The following is an 18,101-nucleotide window of genomic DNA, read 5'->3' as shown; positions in this document are numbered from 1 at the left end:
TGACAACAACTGAAGAGGTTCAATCAGCCCCCAATCTGTGCTGGTACGTGGGGTTATTCCGCGCCAGGTGCAGGACCCTGCACTTGCCCCTTTGGAACCGCGTTAGGTTTCTCTCCGACCCGCTCTCCAGCCCGTCCCGGTCCCGCTGAACGGCTGCACAGCCCCCAGGTGTCCGAGCCACTCCCCATTCCCCACCTTCAGCACAGCCCCAACGTGTCCGAGACACACCCCATTCCCCACCCTCAGCACAGCCCCAAGGTGTGTCAGACACACCCCATTCCCCACCCTCAGCACAGCCCCCCGGTGTCTCAGCCCCTCCCCGTTCCGTACCCTCAGCACAGCCCCCGGGTGTCTCTGACACACCCCGTTCTCCATCCTCAGCACAGCCCCCGGGTGTCTCTGACACACCCCGTTCCCCACCCTCAGCACAGCCCTCTTGTATCTCAGACACTCCCCGTTCCGTACCCTCAGCACAGCCCCCAGATGTCTCATCCCCGCCCCGTTCCTCACCGTCACACCCTCGGCGGGCACGCAGCACTGCCCGGCGCGCAAAGCGCAGGCTCCGAGCCGCTCCGGGACCACAAGCCCCAGCAGGCCCCGCGCGGCCCGAGCAGGCCCGGCATGGCCGCGGCGCTGCCGGCGCTGGCGCTGGGCGCGGGGCTGCTGGTGGCCGCCTGGCGCTGGCTGCGGGGCGCGGCGCGGCCCCTGCGCGGGGGCTCCATGCGGGGCAAGACCGTCATCATCACCGGCGCCAACAGCGGGCTGGGCCGGGCGGCGGCGGCAGAGCTGCTGCGGATGCGGGCCCGCGTCATCATGGGCTGCCGCGACCGGGCTCGGGCCGAGCGGGCGGCCCGCGAGATCCGGGCCGAGGTGGGCGAGCGGGCGGACGGCGCGGGCGAGCTGGTGGTCCGCGAGCTGGACCTGGCCTCGCTGCGCTCCGTGCGCGCCTTCTGCCAGCGCGTCCTGCAGGTACGGCCGGGCCCGCGGGTCGCTCCGTGTGCCCCGGGGGCGGACAGGGCTCGGCAGGCACGGCTGGGCGGTGCTGGCGGCGGCCGCTGCGCTCCGTGTCGGCGCCCGGGTTGCCGGGTGGGTTGGAGGAGGCTGTTCCTCCTGCCGGCAGCGCCTCGGTGGCTGGGGAGGTCGCTGAAGTCACCGCAGGGTTTGGGAGGATTAAGCAAATTGGCCGTGAATTAGCGCCTGGAAGCATGATTCAGTGATAATTTGGTCTGTTTTGCTTCAAAGTAGTCTAGAACTTTTCTGTTCTGGAGGAGAAATGTTTGTTTCTGTGTGAGATAAATAATTTGTCATCCTTTCTCTCTGAATTAACTAGCTTAACCTATGTTGATTTAAACTGGTGTTACAGCTTTGTCTCCAGAAAAATAAAAGTTGACAGGTGCACTGCTCACATGCTCCAGACATCCTTCTGCTGCCTCCTCAGGTTGCACCCTCCCAAGGATTTTAAATCTCTCACCCGCCACCAGCAGAGTCTATTTGATAGACATTTTTGAATAAAGGTTTTGTAGATTCCCTGAAAAGCTACATTTTAGGAGAAGAGAGACATCCAGTTGTTTTGCCTGACAAAATACTAGATACATAGAGCAGAGGGAGGCACTGTTGGAGGCATTATTTCATTCCCAGAGAAAGCATCTTTTGGGGCTTTGATCTCACCACATCTAGCTACTCAAGCCATGAGACATGAAGTCATGGGAAGACAGGCTTAAGCTCTGCTGCTGCTCAGAGATGTGCTTGTTAAGTACTTAAAAGATGCTCAGATCCTGTTGCCAGAGGAAAAAATAACGCAGGGACTTTACTGCATTAATTTTCAAACTCATTTTCTAGAATTTAAATGTTAAGTTTTAAGTTTTGTAGTGGGATACTTTGCAGTCAAATATATTCATATATATGAATGCAGTGATGAGGTCTAATGTTGCTTCAGTGTTATGGGAAACCATGGATACATGAAAGGATATAAAATTTGTAAAAGCACATACCAAAAAAAGAGACACACTGTTTAAGAATTATATCTTTCATAGTACAAAGTATCAGAATGGCTCTTAAATGAGCAACGGATAAAGGAAAAGGGAGTGTGCTCTCTGCAGAGTATTGCTGATACTTGCATTATAACTTGAATGCTCCTGATTGACAAGGGACACAAGTTCAAGAGATACTTTCAAGAGCTGTTCCACCCAAGTTCATGTTAGTTACCTTCCCTATCTGTGAGTCCTTTTTGGAGCTGTTATTTTGGGATTTGTTTGTGGGTTCTTGTGGTTTTTCGTTTGACATAAAGAAGATGTAAACATTGGCAGAATGGGGAGTCAATGCACTTCCACTGCTTAGCTTTATTTGTGGGAGCTTTACTTTACACCACAGAAAGGGATTACATCTCTCACTCCTTAGTCTCACTGAAAAAAAAATAAAAGACTGAGATGTTGGAGGGTTCCATGGGAAAAGGGAGAAAGTGAAAATGAACTTAGAGGCTGCAAGGAGTAGCACTGCCCTTCAAAGTAGTGTTTTATGCTCTTTGCTGCACTTGCTTGTAGTATCTGCCTGCTTGACGTTGATCACATCACTCTAGGTTATTAAATGTAGGAGTTTCAGAAAATAGCACACGTGGAGCTCTTAAGTCTTGCAAAATAAATCCTTCAGTCAGATGTTTTTCTCTAAAGAAGAAAGAAGGATCACTTCAGTGAGCAGATCTGCGGTCAGTACTTATTCACTCCTGTCCTGATTTAGGGATAGTGACTGACCATTGTGTCCTTTGGGTGAGGAGAAGTGAGTTTGGTGCTCTTTGTATCATGCCTTAGTGTCCCAATTACATGCAAGACGGAGCAGCCACAAGTTCCACAGAAATTGGTGTGAGATTGAAGTACTTGAAATTTTGAGTGATTGGGTGCCAGCACCTTTAACTGAATGCCAAGTGCAGATTTGGGTTTTATTCTCTTTGTATCTTTGCTTCTAATGGCAATGAAATAAAAGGGAAATGGTGCAGAACTCATTTATGAGGTTCTCTATTTTTATCATCAAAGTGGGCCAAGATTGTCTCAGCTTGTCTTCCAGTCCTGGCATTGGGTTTAAAGAATGAACAGCAAAGAAAACTCCCAGTGCTCTTTCTAGAGAAAATGAATACATTTGCCTCTGATTCACACAAGCATAAATTGTGCTTTCACAGTCTTTTGTCAAAGATTGGTGAGAGTGTTGAATTCAGAGCTTATTTAAGCAGCTTACTTTAATTTGTATTTTTTTTTTAAGTTACAATTTTGAGTGGATTCTGGAGCATGAAGTGCATGATGCATATATTTAAATTATCAATGCCACCTCTCTGTTAATTACTTACGTCTCCTGATCCTAGAGAGTGTAGCATACATCCTTGAATCTGACTTTTAGTGACCTGAACCAGAACACCAATCCGTCAAATAGCATGTGTTGGGCACCTCGTGGATATTTCAAGCCTCTGTTGCTTAGTTCCTGAGTAGACCTGTTGGACTCAAATTGTATGAAACGTGAATGTTACTTTTCTCTGAGTCCTGTTCCATAGTTCTCACCAAGCAGCACAGTGACGTATAGTGGTTTTAAAGCAAGATAAGTTTAAAATGATGAGACTATTGTTTTGGAATGGTTTGCATGACATCATCCCAGTGGGATGATGGATCAACAGTGTAATGGTTCCTCTTCAGCCCTGAGGTTAATTCCTTGTGCTAACACTTTGTGTTCTGTGTTTGCATGTCTTTTGCACAGTAGATCCCTCTGGTATAGCAGAGATTTGCCCTGAATTAATGTGTATCCTTTTGCTGTGAAAGAGGCAGGTTGCTTTTTAGAGGGGAAAAAACTACATCTCAAAGGTAATTTATCACTGAATTGCTGTAGAAAAAGTTGCTCCTGGAGAAGCAGATGTTTGTGTTCTCTGCCTGCATTAGAAGTTGATACAGACCTACTCTCACGTACTTGCATCCTGCTGGGGTCAAGTACTCAGTTTAGTGGTAGTTCAACTTACAAGGTGGTTATTTTTCAGCAATGCTTTAAGAGAATGTCAGAAATTCAGAAAACTAGGAATGAAATTATTTCTTTTTTAACAATGCCCAATGAGAAATTGAAGCATAATAATGTTTTGCATGAGAGCTCTAAAACTGAATTATTTTTTTTTCTTTCCTATTTAAAGGAAGAGTCAAGGCTGGATGTTCTGATAAATAATGCAGGGGTATTCCAGTGTCCATACATGAAGACAGAGGATGGTTTTGAGATGCAATTTGGTGTAAACCACTTGGGCCACTTCTTGCTCACCAACCTTCTCCTGGGCCTCCTCAAAAATTCTGCCCCGAGCAGGGTTGTTGTAGTATCCTCAAAGCTTTACAAATATGGAGAGATCAACTTTGAAGACTTGAACAGTGAAATAAGCTACAATAAAAGCTTTTGCTACAGCCGAAGTAAACTGGCGAATATATTATTTGCCAGGGAGCTTGCCCGTCGGTTGGAAGGGACAGGAGTCACCGTCAACTCACTTCATCCTGGGATTGTCAGAACAAATCTAGGCAGGCATGTGAATATTCCTTTGCTGGCCAAACCTCTATTCAACTTGGTGTCATGGGCTTTCTTCAAAACGCCTCTGGAAGGAGCCCAGACATCTATTTATTTGGCCTCTTCTCCTGATGTCGAAGGCGTGACAGGAAAGTATTTTGGAGACTGCAAAGAGGAAGAACTCCTGCCCAAAGCCATGGATGACTTGGTTGCAAGAAAATTGTGGGATATCAGTGAAGTGATGGTTGGCTTACTGAAGTAAGTGCTAGGGAGTGTCTGCAAAAAAAGCATGCAGATAGCTATGCAATGCATTTTGCCAACAGTGAAATTCTCACTTAAAATGCTGTGGGAATACAGAGTATTTTGCTCAGTAAGTATGAAATAAGGGACTGATTTATGTTGGAACTCTGTTTTGAAATAAAAGACAATCTTCAATAGACACAGGCATTCAGAAAAAATCTGAAATCGAGTTTGTGGGTGTGAATATAATTTCTGGTTAAATCTGCTTAGGAACTCATGTTTTACAAATAAAAATTAAGCAGAAATGTGTTTTGCAATATATATGCATATTTGTCATTACATGTTGTCTGGCTGGACAATGCAGGGTACTGATGGTGAAACACTTCTTAAAAAAATTATTTGAAAATATGTCTTAATAATAGTCATCTTTCTTTGAGCCATCACAATGAAAAATGGAATAAAGAGTTTTCCTGATATCTTGCACTGTAATTGTTGAGGCCTCTGAGTGCCTTTCAAAGGCTTGTCAGCCCCATGGTTCAGTGGACAAAACTGTTGAGCCGTGCAGAGTTTTGCTGTGAAGCACAAAGTCAGCTATTTTTAGTGATGTTGCTGCTGTTCAGTGTGTAAGTACACTTGGTTGTGCAAGTTGTATTTTTATTTTAATGTGTGTTGAACTTGATGTTTCTTGAAACCTTGGGTTTCGTTAAAAGGGTAGTTGCAAGATGTATACTGGCCTTGATAGGGCTTTGCATGGCATGAACTGTGTAAGACCTCATGCAAATTAGACCGAAGAGAATAAGCCTCTCAGTGTGTGTTTGGCTTGAATGATGGCACTTTAACTCAGTAATGAGGTTCAATAAATGTCTCATACAGCTGACTGAATATTCTTTAATAAAATCCTTTAAAAAGAAGACATAGCATTCATTCTTTTATTGTGGGAGATGTATCAGAAACCAGTAGACTTGTTTCAAAGCAGAGGATGAACCTGTGTGTTGGTTTAGGGAGACTGTTGTGTGGGGTTGGTAGCTATAAAATGGGCTTCAGAGAAATACGTGAGTATTGCATGAATCTGTACTGGTTTTTTTTAATTCATAGAAATTATGATTTCATATTTACAGGTATACCCTTTTGGTCTACATTACTAAAAAATTCTGGTAGTTATATAGGATAAATATGGAAGAATGATTTAGATGTTAATATTACTATGTTAATATTACTCAAAGGAAGTGGAATCAATAATAAATGATAATATATATAATTATCATTTATATATAATAAATCAATAATAAATAATAATAAATCAATAATCAATAGTTCCTTATTTGTAAAGACATCTGTTCTGCACTTCAGATGGTAACCAGTTAAATTTTTTGAATTCTTCCTCTGGTTGTTTACTCAGACTTTCAGCATACTTCAGCTTTTGCTCGGTGGAATGGACTTGATCTTGCCTTCCCCTTCCCCTTCCCCAGCAAGAGTATATGCTGGGCAAGTGACTTGGGTGAGGCAGAAAGCAGCATTCCAGAATATCAGAAGGCAAACTACAAAGCAGAGCAGGTTTGTAAAATCACATGAGAGGTTGCACTTTGCACTACTCACTGTAAGGCAAGGTGTACAGGTTGATGTGTTGTCAAGGCACACTGTGAATGTTGAACAGTTCTCTTAAGTGATGCTAGGAGGGAGTTGTGCTACACATTTAAAGAAGTCCTGCTTTGCTCTTTAGTGATGAATTTCATGTTTTCATTTTAAATGCTTGTAAATGGCTGCAAGCAGGACCTTTAACAGGTAGCTGAAGAATGAGGAATTCATTAACTGCTGTAAAGAGATACAAAGAGGCTGAGCAAAACTCGGGTTTGTGTTTCAATACTACTGTGGCAATTCTATAAGAACAGTGCTGCATTGTTCCTCTGCGGAAATGTGTGCACACCTCTTGTAAGGAAAGCCTTGGATACAAAGGTGGACAATGGACAAGATGGTTAGCCTGAAAATACTGCACTAAAGAACTGCACTGAAACTGCCTGAAGCACAGAGATATTTGTAATTTTCAGACTGAATGACCTACATAGGATGTGCACTTACCTTCAAAACAGCAAAAGTGGATTTGTACTGAAATAGGAGAATAGGAAGTCCCAGTAGTGTGTAACAGGTCATACTTAATACATCTACTGTATACTTGGTTTTATTCTTTTGAAATGTTGAAATAAGAGCCATTGTCAGAAAGGGATTACATTCTTGTAATCATAACTAAGTTACAGCCTTCATTCCAGAGTAGACTAATCCTTAATGGACCATTAATGGAATATTAATGGATGAATATTGCCTGAAAACAATTTGAAAGTTTGAATTGTTAGGGACTTACTGAAAGCTAGGCTTTTTTTGACATCTGAAATAAGTAAAATAAGTAAAATTTGTCACTTTCAAGGTTGAATGTCATTTAACTGCTGTGGACTAGAAATCTTTGATTACCCCCTTGAGGCTGCTATGAATGTTTCTTTATGTGATGCCTTTGTTATTCTAGTAGCATCCAGGAACTGGAGACTTCACAGGTCAAGAGATCTACAAAATCTAAGTGTAAAATCAAAGAGTCCTTATTTCAACAAGCAGTAATGCTGACTCAGTCTAGGTTAGAACCAAACATTTCGTCTAAGGAACTTCTCTCTTCCCTCTCCCTCAGTAAACTCAGGTATCTGTGTGTGATTTGAGGACTGTGGGCTAAATGTCTCCCCTTGGAGCTGGTAGTACACTGAGGAGAGCAGCACCTTCACACTTTCCCCCGTGGCTCCAGAATGATGTGGCAAGCTCTCTGTAATACTGTTGTATTACCAATTTCTATTGAGGGCATGCAGCCAAAACTGTTTCATTCTAGTTGCCTTCTTTAACCATAACCACCATTTGACCACCACTATGGTCAAACTTATTTCTATGAAGAATTAAAGTTTTTAAAATAAGGATGGAAGAGGAAGACTGACCAGGGATATCAGGCAAAGCCCATGGAAATGCAACTTTCCTTGACAGGTACAGACACTAACCACATTGCTGTCAAGTACATTATAGATATGGCAGTACATATATCTAATCTCACCTGCACATGTGTAGATAGAGTTAAGGAAGCCACAGCTGAGTTGAAGATCTTGTTGAAGTTTCTGATAATTGTGAATTTTACGAGGCAGCTTTTTCCAAATGCAAAAGGTACCTTCAACTTTCTTAGGTAAATGGTTAGAATTTGAGTGTTGGATTTTGGGTCCACGAGCAGTGTTGGGGCAGCACTCCATCCCTGTGCCCAGGGGATTTGAAAAAAGGCTAGGATGTGTATAGGGCACAGTGATTCCTGAGAACATATCCCCTGTCCTTTGGCCTTTTGCAGGGGAAGTGCATCTGGCCTGCCATAGCTGGGAGGTGGAGGGCCACAGCAGGGGCTTAACTTTGACTGTTTGCAGACTTTCCCCACTGAAGCTTTTGGCCAGTCTCAGCAATGTTTCCAAGTGGCCCCATTTCTCAGTGGTCACATTTTGTATGGCAACAACATCACACACTATCTGTGTTCTAAAAGGCTTTAGAATCAGCATATTGGGGAGGGGGGATGTGTGCAGGCATGTGTGCAGGCATGTGTGCAGAAGCAATTTAATCTCTCATTTTAAAAGACAGTCAGGAAGAGCAGTCAGTGATTTACCAAGGAGCTGAGGTTCATCAAGGTGGGTGGGTTGTTAGCACAGGTGTGTCACCTGGCACTGTGCTGCTCTGGTACATGTGAGGGACTGGGCTGGGGACAGAGCGCTCGGGCTTGAGCTCAGTGTTGAGCTCAAGTGCTTAAAGCCACATCCAGGAATACAATGTATGCTTTTGCAGCTGGAGAACACACAGAGCTGAGAGTAGAAAATCTCCATGTAATGGTCAAGAGAAGCAGACTTCAAGTATCTTAAAGAGAGCACTTTTTAACTGCTTCAGTGTAATTTATTCACCTTTGGCTATGGTGCTTTTGAAAGCACCCCTGTAACCAAGTTCCCTCATGGACAGACCAAGAATTGAAGAAAGAAAATTTCCTTTTTTTAATTTATTTTAATTTTTAATTTAAAAATTTTAATTAAATTTTTTTAATTTCTTTATTTTGATTCTAAGTTGCATGCCCTAGCTATGAGCCAGCTCTCCTTGCACACATGTAGGTATTATGGCTGAGGTTTCTGCAAGCAAACTAAATTGAAGTTGCATGTATTTATTTTATAAGGCCCATCTGTTTAGGCTAAGGGAGACTGCATACTTTTAAAAATATACTCGGAATCTGTCACCAATTTACCTTTCTTACCTTGCCACAAAGGCCAACATCTATCCCCAGGCAAAGGGACAGCTCTGCTCTTTTGGTTACTCCAGTCAACACAGCAGGCAAGCTTATAAACCCAGTGGGGGTTCTCCAGTAAAAATTCTCCATCTTAATGAGATAAATGATCAGTTTTTCCACGATGCAATAAAACCAGAAGTATTTAAATTCTCCTCTCTTCAGCAGTTGCCTAGTTTGCCTAAGCTTCCTTCTAAGTGAATGCTTCACCGGCTCCAAAGCCTGAGCCCTGTGAATGTGCGGCGCAATTATGCTTTTGCTGAAAAATGTGGATAATTCCCACTTCAAACACACTTAATTTCTTTTCACCTAAGGCTATAAACAAAATAAACAACTTGCAAGAGTCACACAAATAACTTTAAAATGGAAGGCCTGTTCCCTTTTTCACATAACTTTTTCCAAACTAATCATTTAGAGAGTAATTGACTTGCAAAACGATCCGGGAGGCCTCCACAGTTGAATTATTGTTTTTGATCTGTCCCAGAATGGTGCTGCTGTTTCTCATAACAGAAAATGACAAGCTCCCTCTAGACTTTTTACTTACAGCTTTAGCTACCACTAGCAGCCTCACACCTGTCGTAACTGGATTCAGATCAGAGAAATTAATTAGAAAAGTTAATTAATTCCAAATGTCCTGTGTAATATGGAGAAAGGAATGCTTTCCTAATCGCCTTTTTGGGGGGAGCCTGGCACAAAGACCACCAAACAAGGTTGATAGCCCTTTCTTTCCACATTTAAGTATGATCACATCTTTTCAGGTAATGTGAAAGACAGTTAATCTGTATAAGAGAAAGCATCAGTAGCTTATTTTCCGTGAGAGATTCAGGAGGACATCACGTGCTTGAATCACTTTATCAAGGTGCTGGGATTTTCTCCCTGTCTTCTTCATGGGAAAAACAAACAATCTGGAATCACAATCCCACTAAAAGCACTGGGAGTCAGACACCTAAATAGTTTTGCTGATCTTGATTTCCCAGCATTATGTTTGGGCACTAGGACCCTTACAGCCAGTTGGATGGTGATTCTTGTAAGCTTGATGAATGAGGCTTTATGCACTTCTATGTATGTATGGCATTTTTAAAGAATTACTTCACAAATTGTGGAATTATCGGGGTAGGGTGGTGGTGGCAGTAGCAGTGCCATGTATATATTAAATACCCTGCAACATTCTCCAGAAATGTGTGGTTTTTTTCCCCAAAGAAATGTCAGCCCATCTCTGCAGTTGGGATGTCTGCCAGTTTGCCACCTGCACAGCAGTCTGACGATGGCAGATGTTAATTAAGTTCATCTAAGTCCTGTTGCAACCTTCCCCAAGAGTAGATTGATGTCCTGGGTCCTCCTAAGTCATGGCATGACTATGCCCTCTCCAAATGCCATCTGTCCTCAAGACGAGCAGTGCCAGGGTCTTTCTAGATGCCTCAAGAAAGGGATCATGAGCACCATTTGCAAAAAGTTACACGCCTGGAGGCTCAGAACTGACAGGTACTGCAACAAGTAGGTTTGGTATCATTTTATATGCTCATTTACAGGCAGAAATACCTGCTCCAGTGTACATGGATAGATACTTTAGGCTTCAGTCTGCCCTGAAGGCCTGTATATACAACACTGGAGGTGTATCCCATGAGTAAAGCATAGTAAATCGAAAATTGCTTCAGTACAACCCATTTGCTACTTTGAAGGGCTGAGGTCCTACAGGTCCAGTTGAAGTTATTGATAGTTCTAGTTGACACCTCACCTGGCTTTGAAAATACTTGGGAAGGAACCAGAGCATCATTTTCCTTCAGTCTGCCCTCAAAATCTTCAGAGTCCTAGATATGTCTCAGATGATTCACAACAGCTATGGGGAAAAAAAAAGTAGGATTGCTTTATGGAGGTTTTTGTCTATAAAATCTTGCTGCAAGTGGAAAATTTCAAAAATTTCTTATTTTGTACAGTCTTTAGATGTATTATGAAATAATTGTATTAGCATAGCTAAGACTGGGGTCTTGGCACAGTAGAACAGACTAAGAGATAACAAGCTGTCATCTATAGTGGCAAAAGTTGCAACTTAAAAACTCAAAAGGAAAAATTGAAAAAGTTTTATTACAGTTGCATAGTCTCTGCATTTGGGTTTTGAGGGGGGTTCTGTTTGTTTGATCTTAGATACTTGCTGTTTTCTTTTTAAAAAGGGTTAAAACTGCATAAAATGTGAAAACATCCATGTCTCAACAAGGCGGCACAGTTCTTCACTGTGGAAAACCCATAAAATGACAGGAAATGGCTTAATGTGGTAGGTGTTCATTTTTAGGGGTTCTGTTGACAGAAGTTGATGAATGAAAATATTGTATTTCATTTTTGCCTTTTGTTCAGTAAATGGCATGGAATTTTGATGCTGCCTAGAGGGACAGCTTTGTACTGCGGTGGTCTAAACTGGGATTTTTCATTAATGTAACTCAATCAGAGTAGATGAGTTTTTTTTCTGTATTTTTGTTAATTTTTTTTTAAAAAAAAGCTGAAATCAAAGAGAAGACCAAGAAAAAAGCACCACAAAGTTTATCTTTTACTCATCTGGAAGAGTTTATTTTAAACACGGAACATTGTTTGCTGCTGTGGAAATGAAAGTGAGAGAGTTGCAGCTTTCTTCCGATGCCATCTGGCAGATGATTTACTTGCGTATGGTATTCACTAATCCAAATAACCCTGTGTGTGGTAGCATTGTCTCTTTACTGATCATGCAGCTGAGTTGGCTGAACCCTACATGGCTCACACAAGGCTATCAACAGCACAGTACAATGGGTTGTTTAAAATTAGAACAGCATTAAAGAAAGGGATGTGCCAAATTCATTGTGCTTTTACCTATATTAAGCATTTTCCTTGAGTTTGATATTTCCTTTTCATTCTCTTCATGGTTTTATTCACTCCAGATCTACTTGGGCTTTAGCCCATTTAATTCAATACTTACATGTAGCTCAGATGGGACCAGAGCATTGAGCATCCCTCCCTAGGTTGGTATCCTTGCCCTGATGGTAATTGTGTTTTCTCCTTTAAGGTCCCTTCTCAACCTCATGAAACTTGTATTTCTGCTGGGAAATAAGGCTTCTTCAGCAGGACAGCTGTGTGCTGTAACCAGTAGCTTTGTGGTTAAGGAATTCTCCCAGTTCTTAGCTTGAGCCAAAATTGTCTCCAGATCAGGATATTCCCATTTATCAGACAACAGATCTAGATACTTCATTATTGTATTAATATTAGTTTGCCTCCTCCTGTTGTAATACAAAAGAAAGAGCCTTGAATGGCTGTATCTGGAAGTAAAATAACCAGGGGATTATACCTTGAGAAGCAAATCCCAGGCTGTGAGTAAATGGAAGCATTCCCTTACATCTTGTGTTTAAATTCTAAGGAGAGATGGGTATTCTGATGCTCTGCTATGCTCGAGATAATGTAACATTAATCTCTGTTCTCCATGTATTCTGAGTGATTTTTCCTAAAAAGCACAGTGCCTAACTCTGTGTGCTTAATAGGTTTCTTATTTCGGATTCAAATTCCACTCTCTGGTCTAAAGTTCTAAAATATAGGTACTGAATGTGTCTTATTTGTAGTCACTTCTGGCTTTCAATTGGATCTGGCCTTGATAGGTCACTTCAAATAGTTAATTCTGTGGTTTGATTTGCAGTTGAACAGTTTGTAAAGTGCTTTCCTCAAACATAGATCAATGTAACTCATACGTAAAATTAAAATATATATAGTGTAAATATTTTTGTAGCAGAAAACAGGGAAGGAATTGAGAGATCAGGTGTTTTCCTGCAGAAGAGTTGACACTTTGGATCTCACTGGCCTTATCTGTATTACTGGGTGTTTATTGCCAGAATAAAGTGTTTGCTTAATCACAGGCTGAATGGAATAGTGGGGCAATGTTCATGTTACCATGCCCTGTTCTCCCCCAGAAGATGCCTAGGTGCATCCAAACTGCTTGCTAGGAGTGTCCTTGGCCCATGCTGATCACTGAATGATGCAAGGAGTTATTTTGAAAAGCGTAAGTTGGCCAGAGCCAAAATTGTGCCGAGAGCTGCCAGAACTATTGAACAGCACAGATGATTGAATTTCAGTGCTTGGGCTGGTGCCCTGTAACTCCTTAACTGAGTGCAATAAGCATAGCCAAAAAATGCCCCTTCCTCCTTCAAGTGTTAGTAGATAGAAGTGATTTTGTAATTTACATCTGTGACATTCATAGACTGGTCTGAAAAGCTGAACCATATTTTCTCTTAATAATTTTATAGTGTGAAAATTCCACTGACTTTGCCCCGATTTCTGTAGATTGACTCTGTAAATACATGGGGAATTGGTATTGTTATTAACATCACCATGTCATCATGCTTTATTCATTTCCAGTTTTATACTGATAGTCTGATCTGTTGGAATTGCATCCGCTAACACAGCACTGGACTATGGAAACCTTATTTTATCAAAATGTGTTATACTTGGACTAGAATTCACAGTTATGCAGTTGAATTTTATAGATTCACAGATTTTTTATAGCCAGAAAAGGCCCTTAGATTATTTAGTCTGACTTCCTGAATGACACAAAATATTTAATTTAACCCAGTCAGTCCAGCAATCTGTGTTTGGCTAAGGCTTATCTTCTAGAATGATGTCCAGCCAAGATCTAAAGCCATCAGTAGTTGGGAGAATCCATCTCTTCCTTTGGAAGAGCAGCCCACCCTCTTAAAAATGTGTGTTTTGATTTTTGCCTGAATTTGTCTGGCTTTCACTTCCAGAAATCACCTCTCATTATGCCTTTCTGTGTGAGATGAGAGTGCTGCTGTTAATGCTCAGTATTTTCTCCCTGTGGTGATACTTGCACACTGTAATCACTGAAATCATCTCTGAATGTTTTTATTAAATTCAACAGACTGAACCCCTTTATTCTCTTATTGCAAGGCCCTTTTCCAAGGTTTCCAGTAATTTCTGTGCCTCTCCTCCACATCCTAGCCGAATTTTTACCTCTTTTGTGAAAGGAGGGAACAAGAACTGCATGTAATACTCCAGTGTGTGTCCATTTATAGGGTATGCTAGTGCTTCTCTCAGTGCTTTTCCTCAGTTGCTCTAAAGCTATCACTAATTTAGATGTGGCTTGGGCAGCCCCCTGGCACTGAGGCCAGCTGGCATATCACATTTTGCATCACTACTCTTGAATGCTTTTTATCTTTCACACCAGGGTGTCAACAATCAAACTGCTTTTCGGTACTGCATCCTGGCAATTTCTGATACTGAGTCGGTGTGTGGAAATCCTCTGTGAAAATGCTTGCAGAGGCCAAAACCATGCCAAGTATGAAAAATAACCATCCTGAGGTGCATATGTTCAAGGGCTAGTCCCTAGGAACATTTTCTGGAATTTTTTTTTATTCAGTATCGTGGTCTAAAATGGTGCAGTTATCTTCAAAGCATCACTTATATTTTTAGCTTCAATGAAAGTATTAAAAAAAGGTCATTTTTCATTTTTGCTTTAAGAACCTAGAGAACTGATGTGTGGGCTCAACTGGCCACCTTGGCTAGATGGAGATATTGTCAAGTTAGAGATCTCCTGATTTTCATTCACCCCATTTTCCACAGATGCCTATTTTTGAACAGTTTCTTTGGTAGAATTTGCATCTCTCCACAGTGAGTGTAATTGGACAATTAAGAGCCCAAGTCCAACTTTTCACGACAAGACTTAGGTGAAATAACTCCTGCTCAGTTTCACCTTTGTGCATGACTCCTACTCCCATGGAGATGACTCCTATCTGTAATAGTTATGCATCTAAATCACAGAAAGGTTTTTTTTTGTTAAAATACTACCCATGAATATAATATATTTGTATGATATGATAAACAGATTTTTAATTCATTTTCTGTGACTTTTACAGTCAGGATTGCACATGAAATTAAAACCTTCTATCCTGGGTTTTCAAAATTCAAACAGTGGTGTGTTCATGCATGCACCTGGTTAAGAGAAAGCCATGGAAGGTCCTTGCAACCGATTTCGGTGTCTCCCAGAGTTAGGTGCTAGTGAAGCATGGAATGCTGAACACAGCATGTTCAAAATGTGAATAGGAGACTTGCATGTTCAGAGATGGTCACCAGTTTGGGCTGTAGAATGGGCTGTGAATTGTGGTAGTTTGGGACCAAATTCCAGTTCAGTCACCCTTGAGAGAAGACAGTAACTCTTTGTGGAGAGCGGAAGGGATGGCAGATATAACTTTCAGCCACCCAAGGTAGATCTGTCAGCAAACCTGAATAGCAGTTGACTTTCACTTATAAACCAGCTTTAATATTAATTTGTGTGAGCATAGAAAAAGCACAAATTGTTCTTACCTCAGAAACACCTGTGTTCAGGAATAATTTGAAGTGATAGCTGATTTGGCATGAACCAGAGTAAAGCCTGTTGCAGACATACAGTGGGAATTCATTATTACTTTCATTACATTTATTATCATCACCTTCAGTGACACATCCAGTGGTTCTTTCATCACCGTGTAAGGGAGTTAAACACTACAACTGCCCTCATATTTTTCAGCACCTGCCCATCTGGCAAGTCTTTGTTTGCTAAAATTTGTTCTGCCACCGTTGATTTTAGATTTGCACTTTTGCAGCTGATCAAAGAGATGAGATTACTTGAAACAAGGCCTTCCTGGGTAAACATATCACCATTGGTCTAGTTTGGATTTAGAGATCCCTGGCAGTGAAAGAGCTCTGGGCAGCCTGGGTTAGCAAAAATGAATGTGCACGCAGATATTTATGATGCCACTCTGTTGTTTTTAATGTACTGTACATTCAGTGTTTTCTTCCCTTTATAGTGGAAGATCATTTAGATGTTTCTTTGAAGACTGATTTAGGAATGTTGGCAAACATGTAACATGTGCAATTTATTATATTAACAATATCTGATGAAACAACAAATGTGAATAATCCTGCTGAGTACAGAGAAAACAAATGCACTCTTTTTGTGCTGTAGTTTATCTGATCTTGGTAGACTATAGTTAATATATTTTGAAGCAAAATATGCATGGCGAATGTTTTCATAATACTCTAATAAAAGTATTTCTCTTTCTCATTTTAGGTTTTTTTTCTCCCTCTCAATCTTCCCTTTGTTTTCTTCAAATAAAAAAATTACAACACATGGATGTTACCATCTGTAAAAAACTAAATTTTCCTCAGCTGTGAACTCTGTTCCAGTAGGTTCCTGTTCACTCTACGTACAATAAATAATATAGCATGGAAAACACTCCAAAATCCAATGTAATTCACAGAGATATTAATAAATTCTCTATTTCTTTTCAGGCAGGGAAGCCAAGCAGCTGAGCAAGTTGGAGCTTCGCTGCTGAAGATGATTGAAATAGCATAAAGAAGGGCACAGTCAATAGTCAAGCCATTAATATAGTGAGAAATCCATTTGAATTGTTGACTCAGTAATTTATTTGCTGTGCTATTGATTTGAGCTCTGCTAAGAGAGACTAAGGGCTTGGTCACAGCTTTGTTGAGTACATTGTAAGAGCTTATATAGAGAAAATTGTAATGGGCAGGTCATGATTGGGCTAACTTGAAAAAAGCCTGGGAATTTTTGACTCTAAAATTTGGATTTCTCCACTCATCCAACTTGCTGAGCTTACTCCAAAGGGTTGAGGGTGCTTCACCAACAGATCCCCTATGCCCACTGGCATCCCACCAGGCAGGCCACTGGGTACCCTTAGAGCACCCCAGAAACCATTCTTCATAAAAGTGAGTCAGAGAAATTCTTACTCAAGTGTCAATCTTTCTGCTTAAAACTTTCCACTGCTCACTGGGGGAGATTCAGAAGTGTCAGTCCCATTGATTTTCCTTCCCCCCCATCCCCTTTGTTTGTTCCTAATTCTCTTAGATGAGTTTTTTAAAAAACCCTCCTTCCTGATTGCTAACTGCCAACAGGGTAGCTAGTGCCATTGCACTGGAGGAAGTCAGCAAATGAACCCGTGTGTAAATGAATGTCATTAGCCATCAAATTAACTTCCTCAGCAGTGGGGATTACTGTACTTCATTAAAGTTCCACTCCTATTGTCAATTTGCATCTAATTTACAATTTTAGTCTAGGAAAGTTTATCCCTGTTTTTTGTTAGCTAGATTAACTTTAAATGCAGTACTTAAATTATGTTTTTTGGATCTTTCAGCAAGTCAAAGTGGCTGCCAGTTCTCTAGAAATGAGCAAATTGACTGTTTTTTATGAAACATACTGTTTGCTTGAAATTCGCACTGGGGCATGGCCATGTGTTTGTACATATGTTTCAAGGATGGATCTGCTCTCTGTTCATAAATTACAAAATTGCTTTTCATTACTCCCTACAAATTCATCCTGAGTTTGATGTTAGAAAAGGAAGAAATGAAATAATTTCAGATCTTTTTGCCAAGTTTATTGATAATGATAATCAGCCTCTGATGGTAACCAGCTAAAAACCCCAGCCTATAGAGTTGTGTGTGGTTTGGGGTTGGTTTTTTTTTTTTAATGTTGCTCAAGAGAAGTTTTCCTACACCCTTTTCACTGACAAGAAATTTGGTATTTTCTGTTGCCTAGAAAAATTGATAAATCAATGTTCTTGAAGAATAACTGGAGTCTGGGAGATTTTCAAAGTAAGGGATGTTTATCAAACTGCTCAAAATGTGTTGTTATTAAAGACTAAACAAATGAGCATTTTGAGTAAAGGAAAATTTTTGTTTGATGTCTTGGTAGACAGATAACTTATTTTCCAGTAAAATGGCCTGTTTCTTGTGTTTCTAAAGTTTGGATGTAGCAGAAAAAATATGTTCATACTTTTCTTTTGCATTCTAAAAAGGCAGGGAGAAGTTAAAAATGTAATGTTCTGTGTATTTTCAAGGGTTAATTATGCATTTGTATAAAATACATTGGCAAACACAAATACATGTGACAGAGGCTGAATATCACTGATGCCTTCATATTTTAGGAGATATTTTTCTATTTTCAAGCTGGTGTCTGGACTCTTGCAGTGAAATACCCCACTGGACTAAATTTACTATGTGC

At 41.0% G+C, this 18,101-nt stretch overlaps 1 protein-coding gene and 1 long non-coding RNA gene across 2 annotated transcripts; both read left to right on the top strand.

Annotated features, from left to right (window-relative positions):
- Positions 1-552: 552 nt before the first annotated feature.
- Positions 553-5,663, top strand: RDH14 (retinol dehydrogenase 14). Its single transcript, XM_085056924.1, has 2 exons — positions 553-969; positions 4,157-5,663. The coding sequence occupies exons 1-2, from the start codon at positions 622-624 to the stop codon at positions 4,772-4,774; spliced, it is 966 nt and encodes a 321-aa protein (XP_084913050.1). The 5' UTR covers positions 553-621; the 3' UTR covers positions 4,775-5,663.
- Positions 5,664-8,838: 3,175 nt separating this feature from the next.
- Positions 8,839-17,588, top strand: LOC146440320 (uncharacterized). Its single transcript, XR_014851117.1, has 2 exons — positions 8,839-12,067; positions 16,373-17,588. It is a non-coding gene; the product is annotated as an uncharacterized LOC146440320 (long non-coding RNA).
- Positions 17,589-18,101: the final 513 nt, after the last annotated feature.

The sequence above is a fragment of the Lichenostomus cassidix genome, chromosome 3 (genome assembly GCF_008360975.1).
Source record: "Lichenostomus cassidix isolate B80296 chromosome 3, HeHo_3.0, whole genome shotgun sequence".
In the NCBI taxonomy this organism is placed as follows: domain Eukaryota; kingdom Metazoa; phylum Chordata; class Aves; order Passeriformes; family Meliphagidae; genus Lichenostomus; species Lichenostomus cassidix.
Note: the sequence above shows the minus strand (reverse complement) of the source record. Positions and strands in the feature narration are given on the sequence as shown.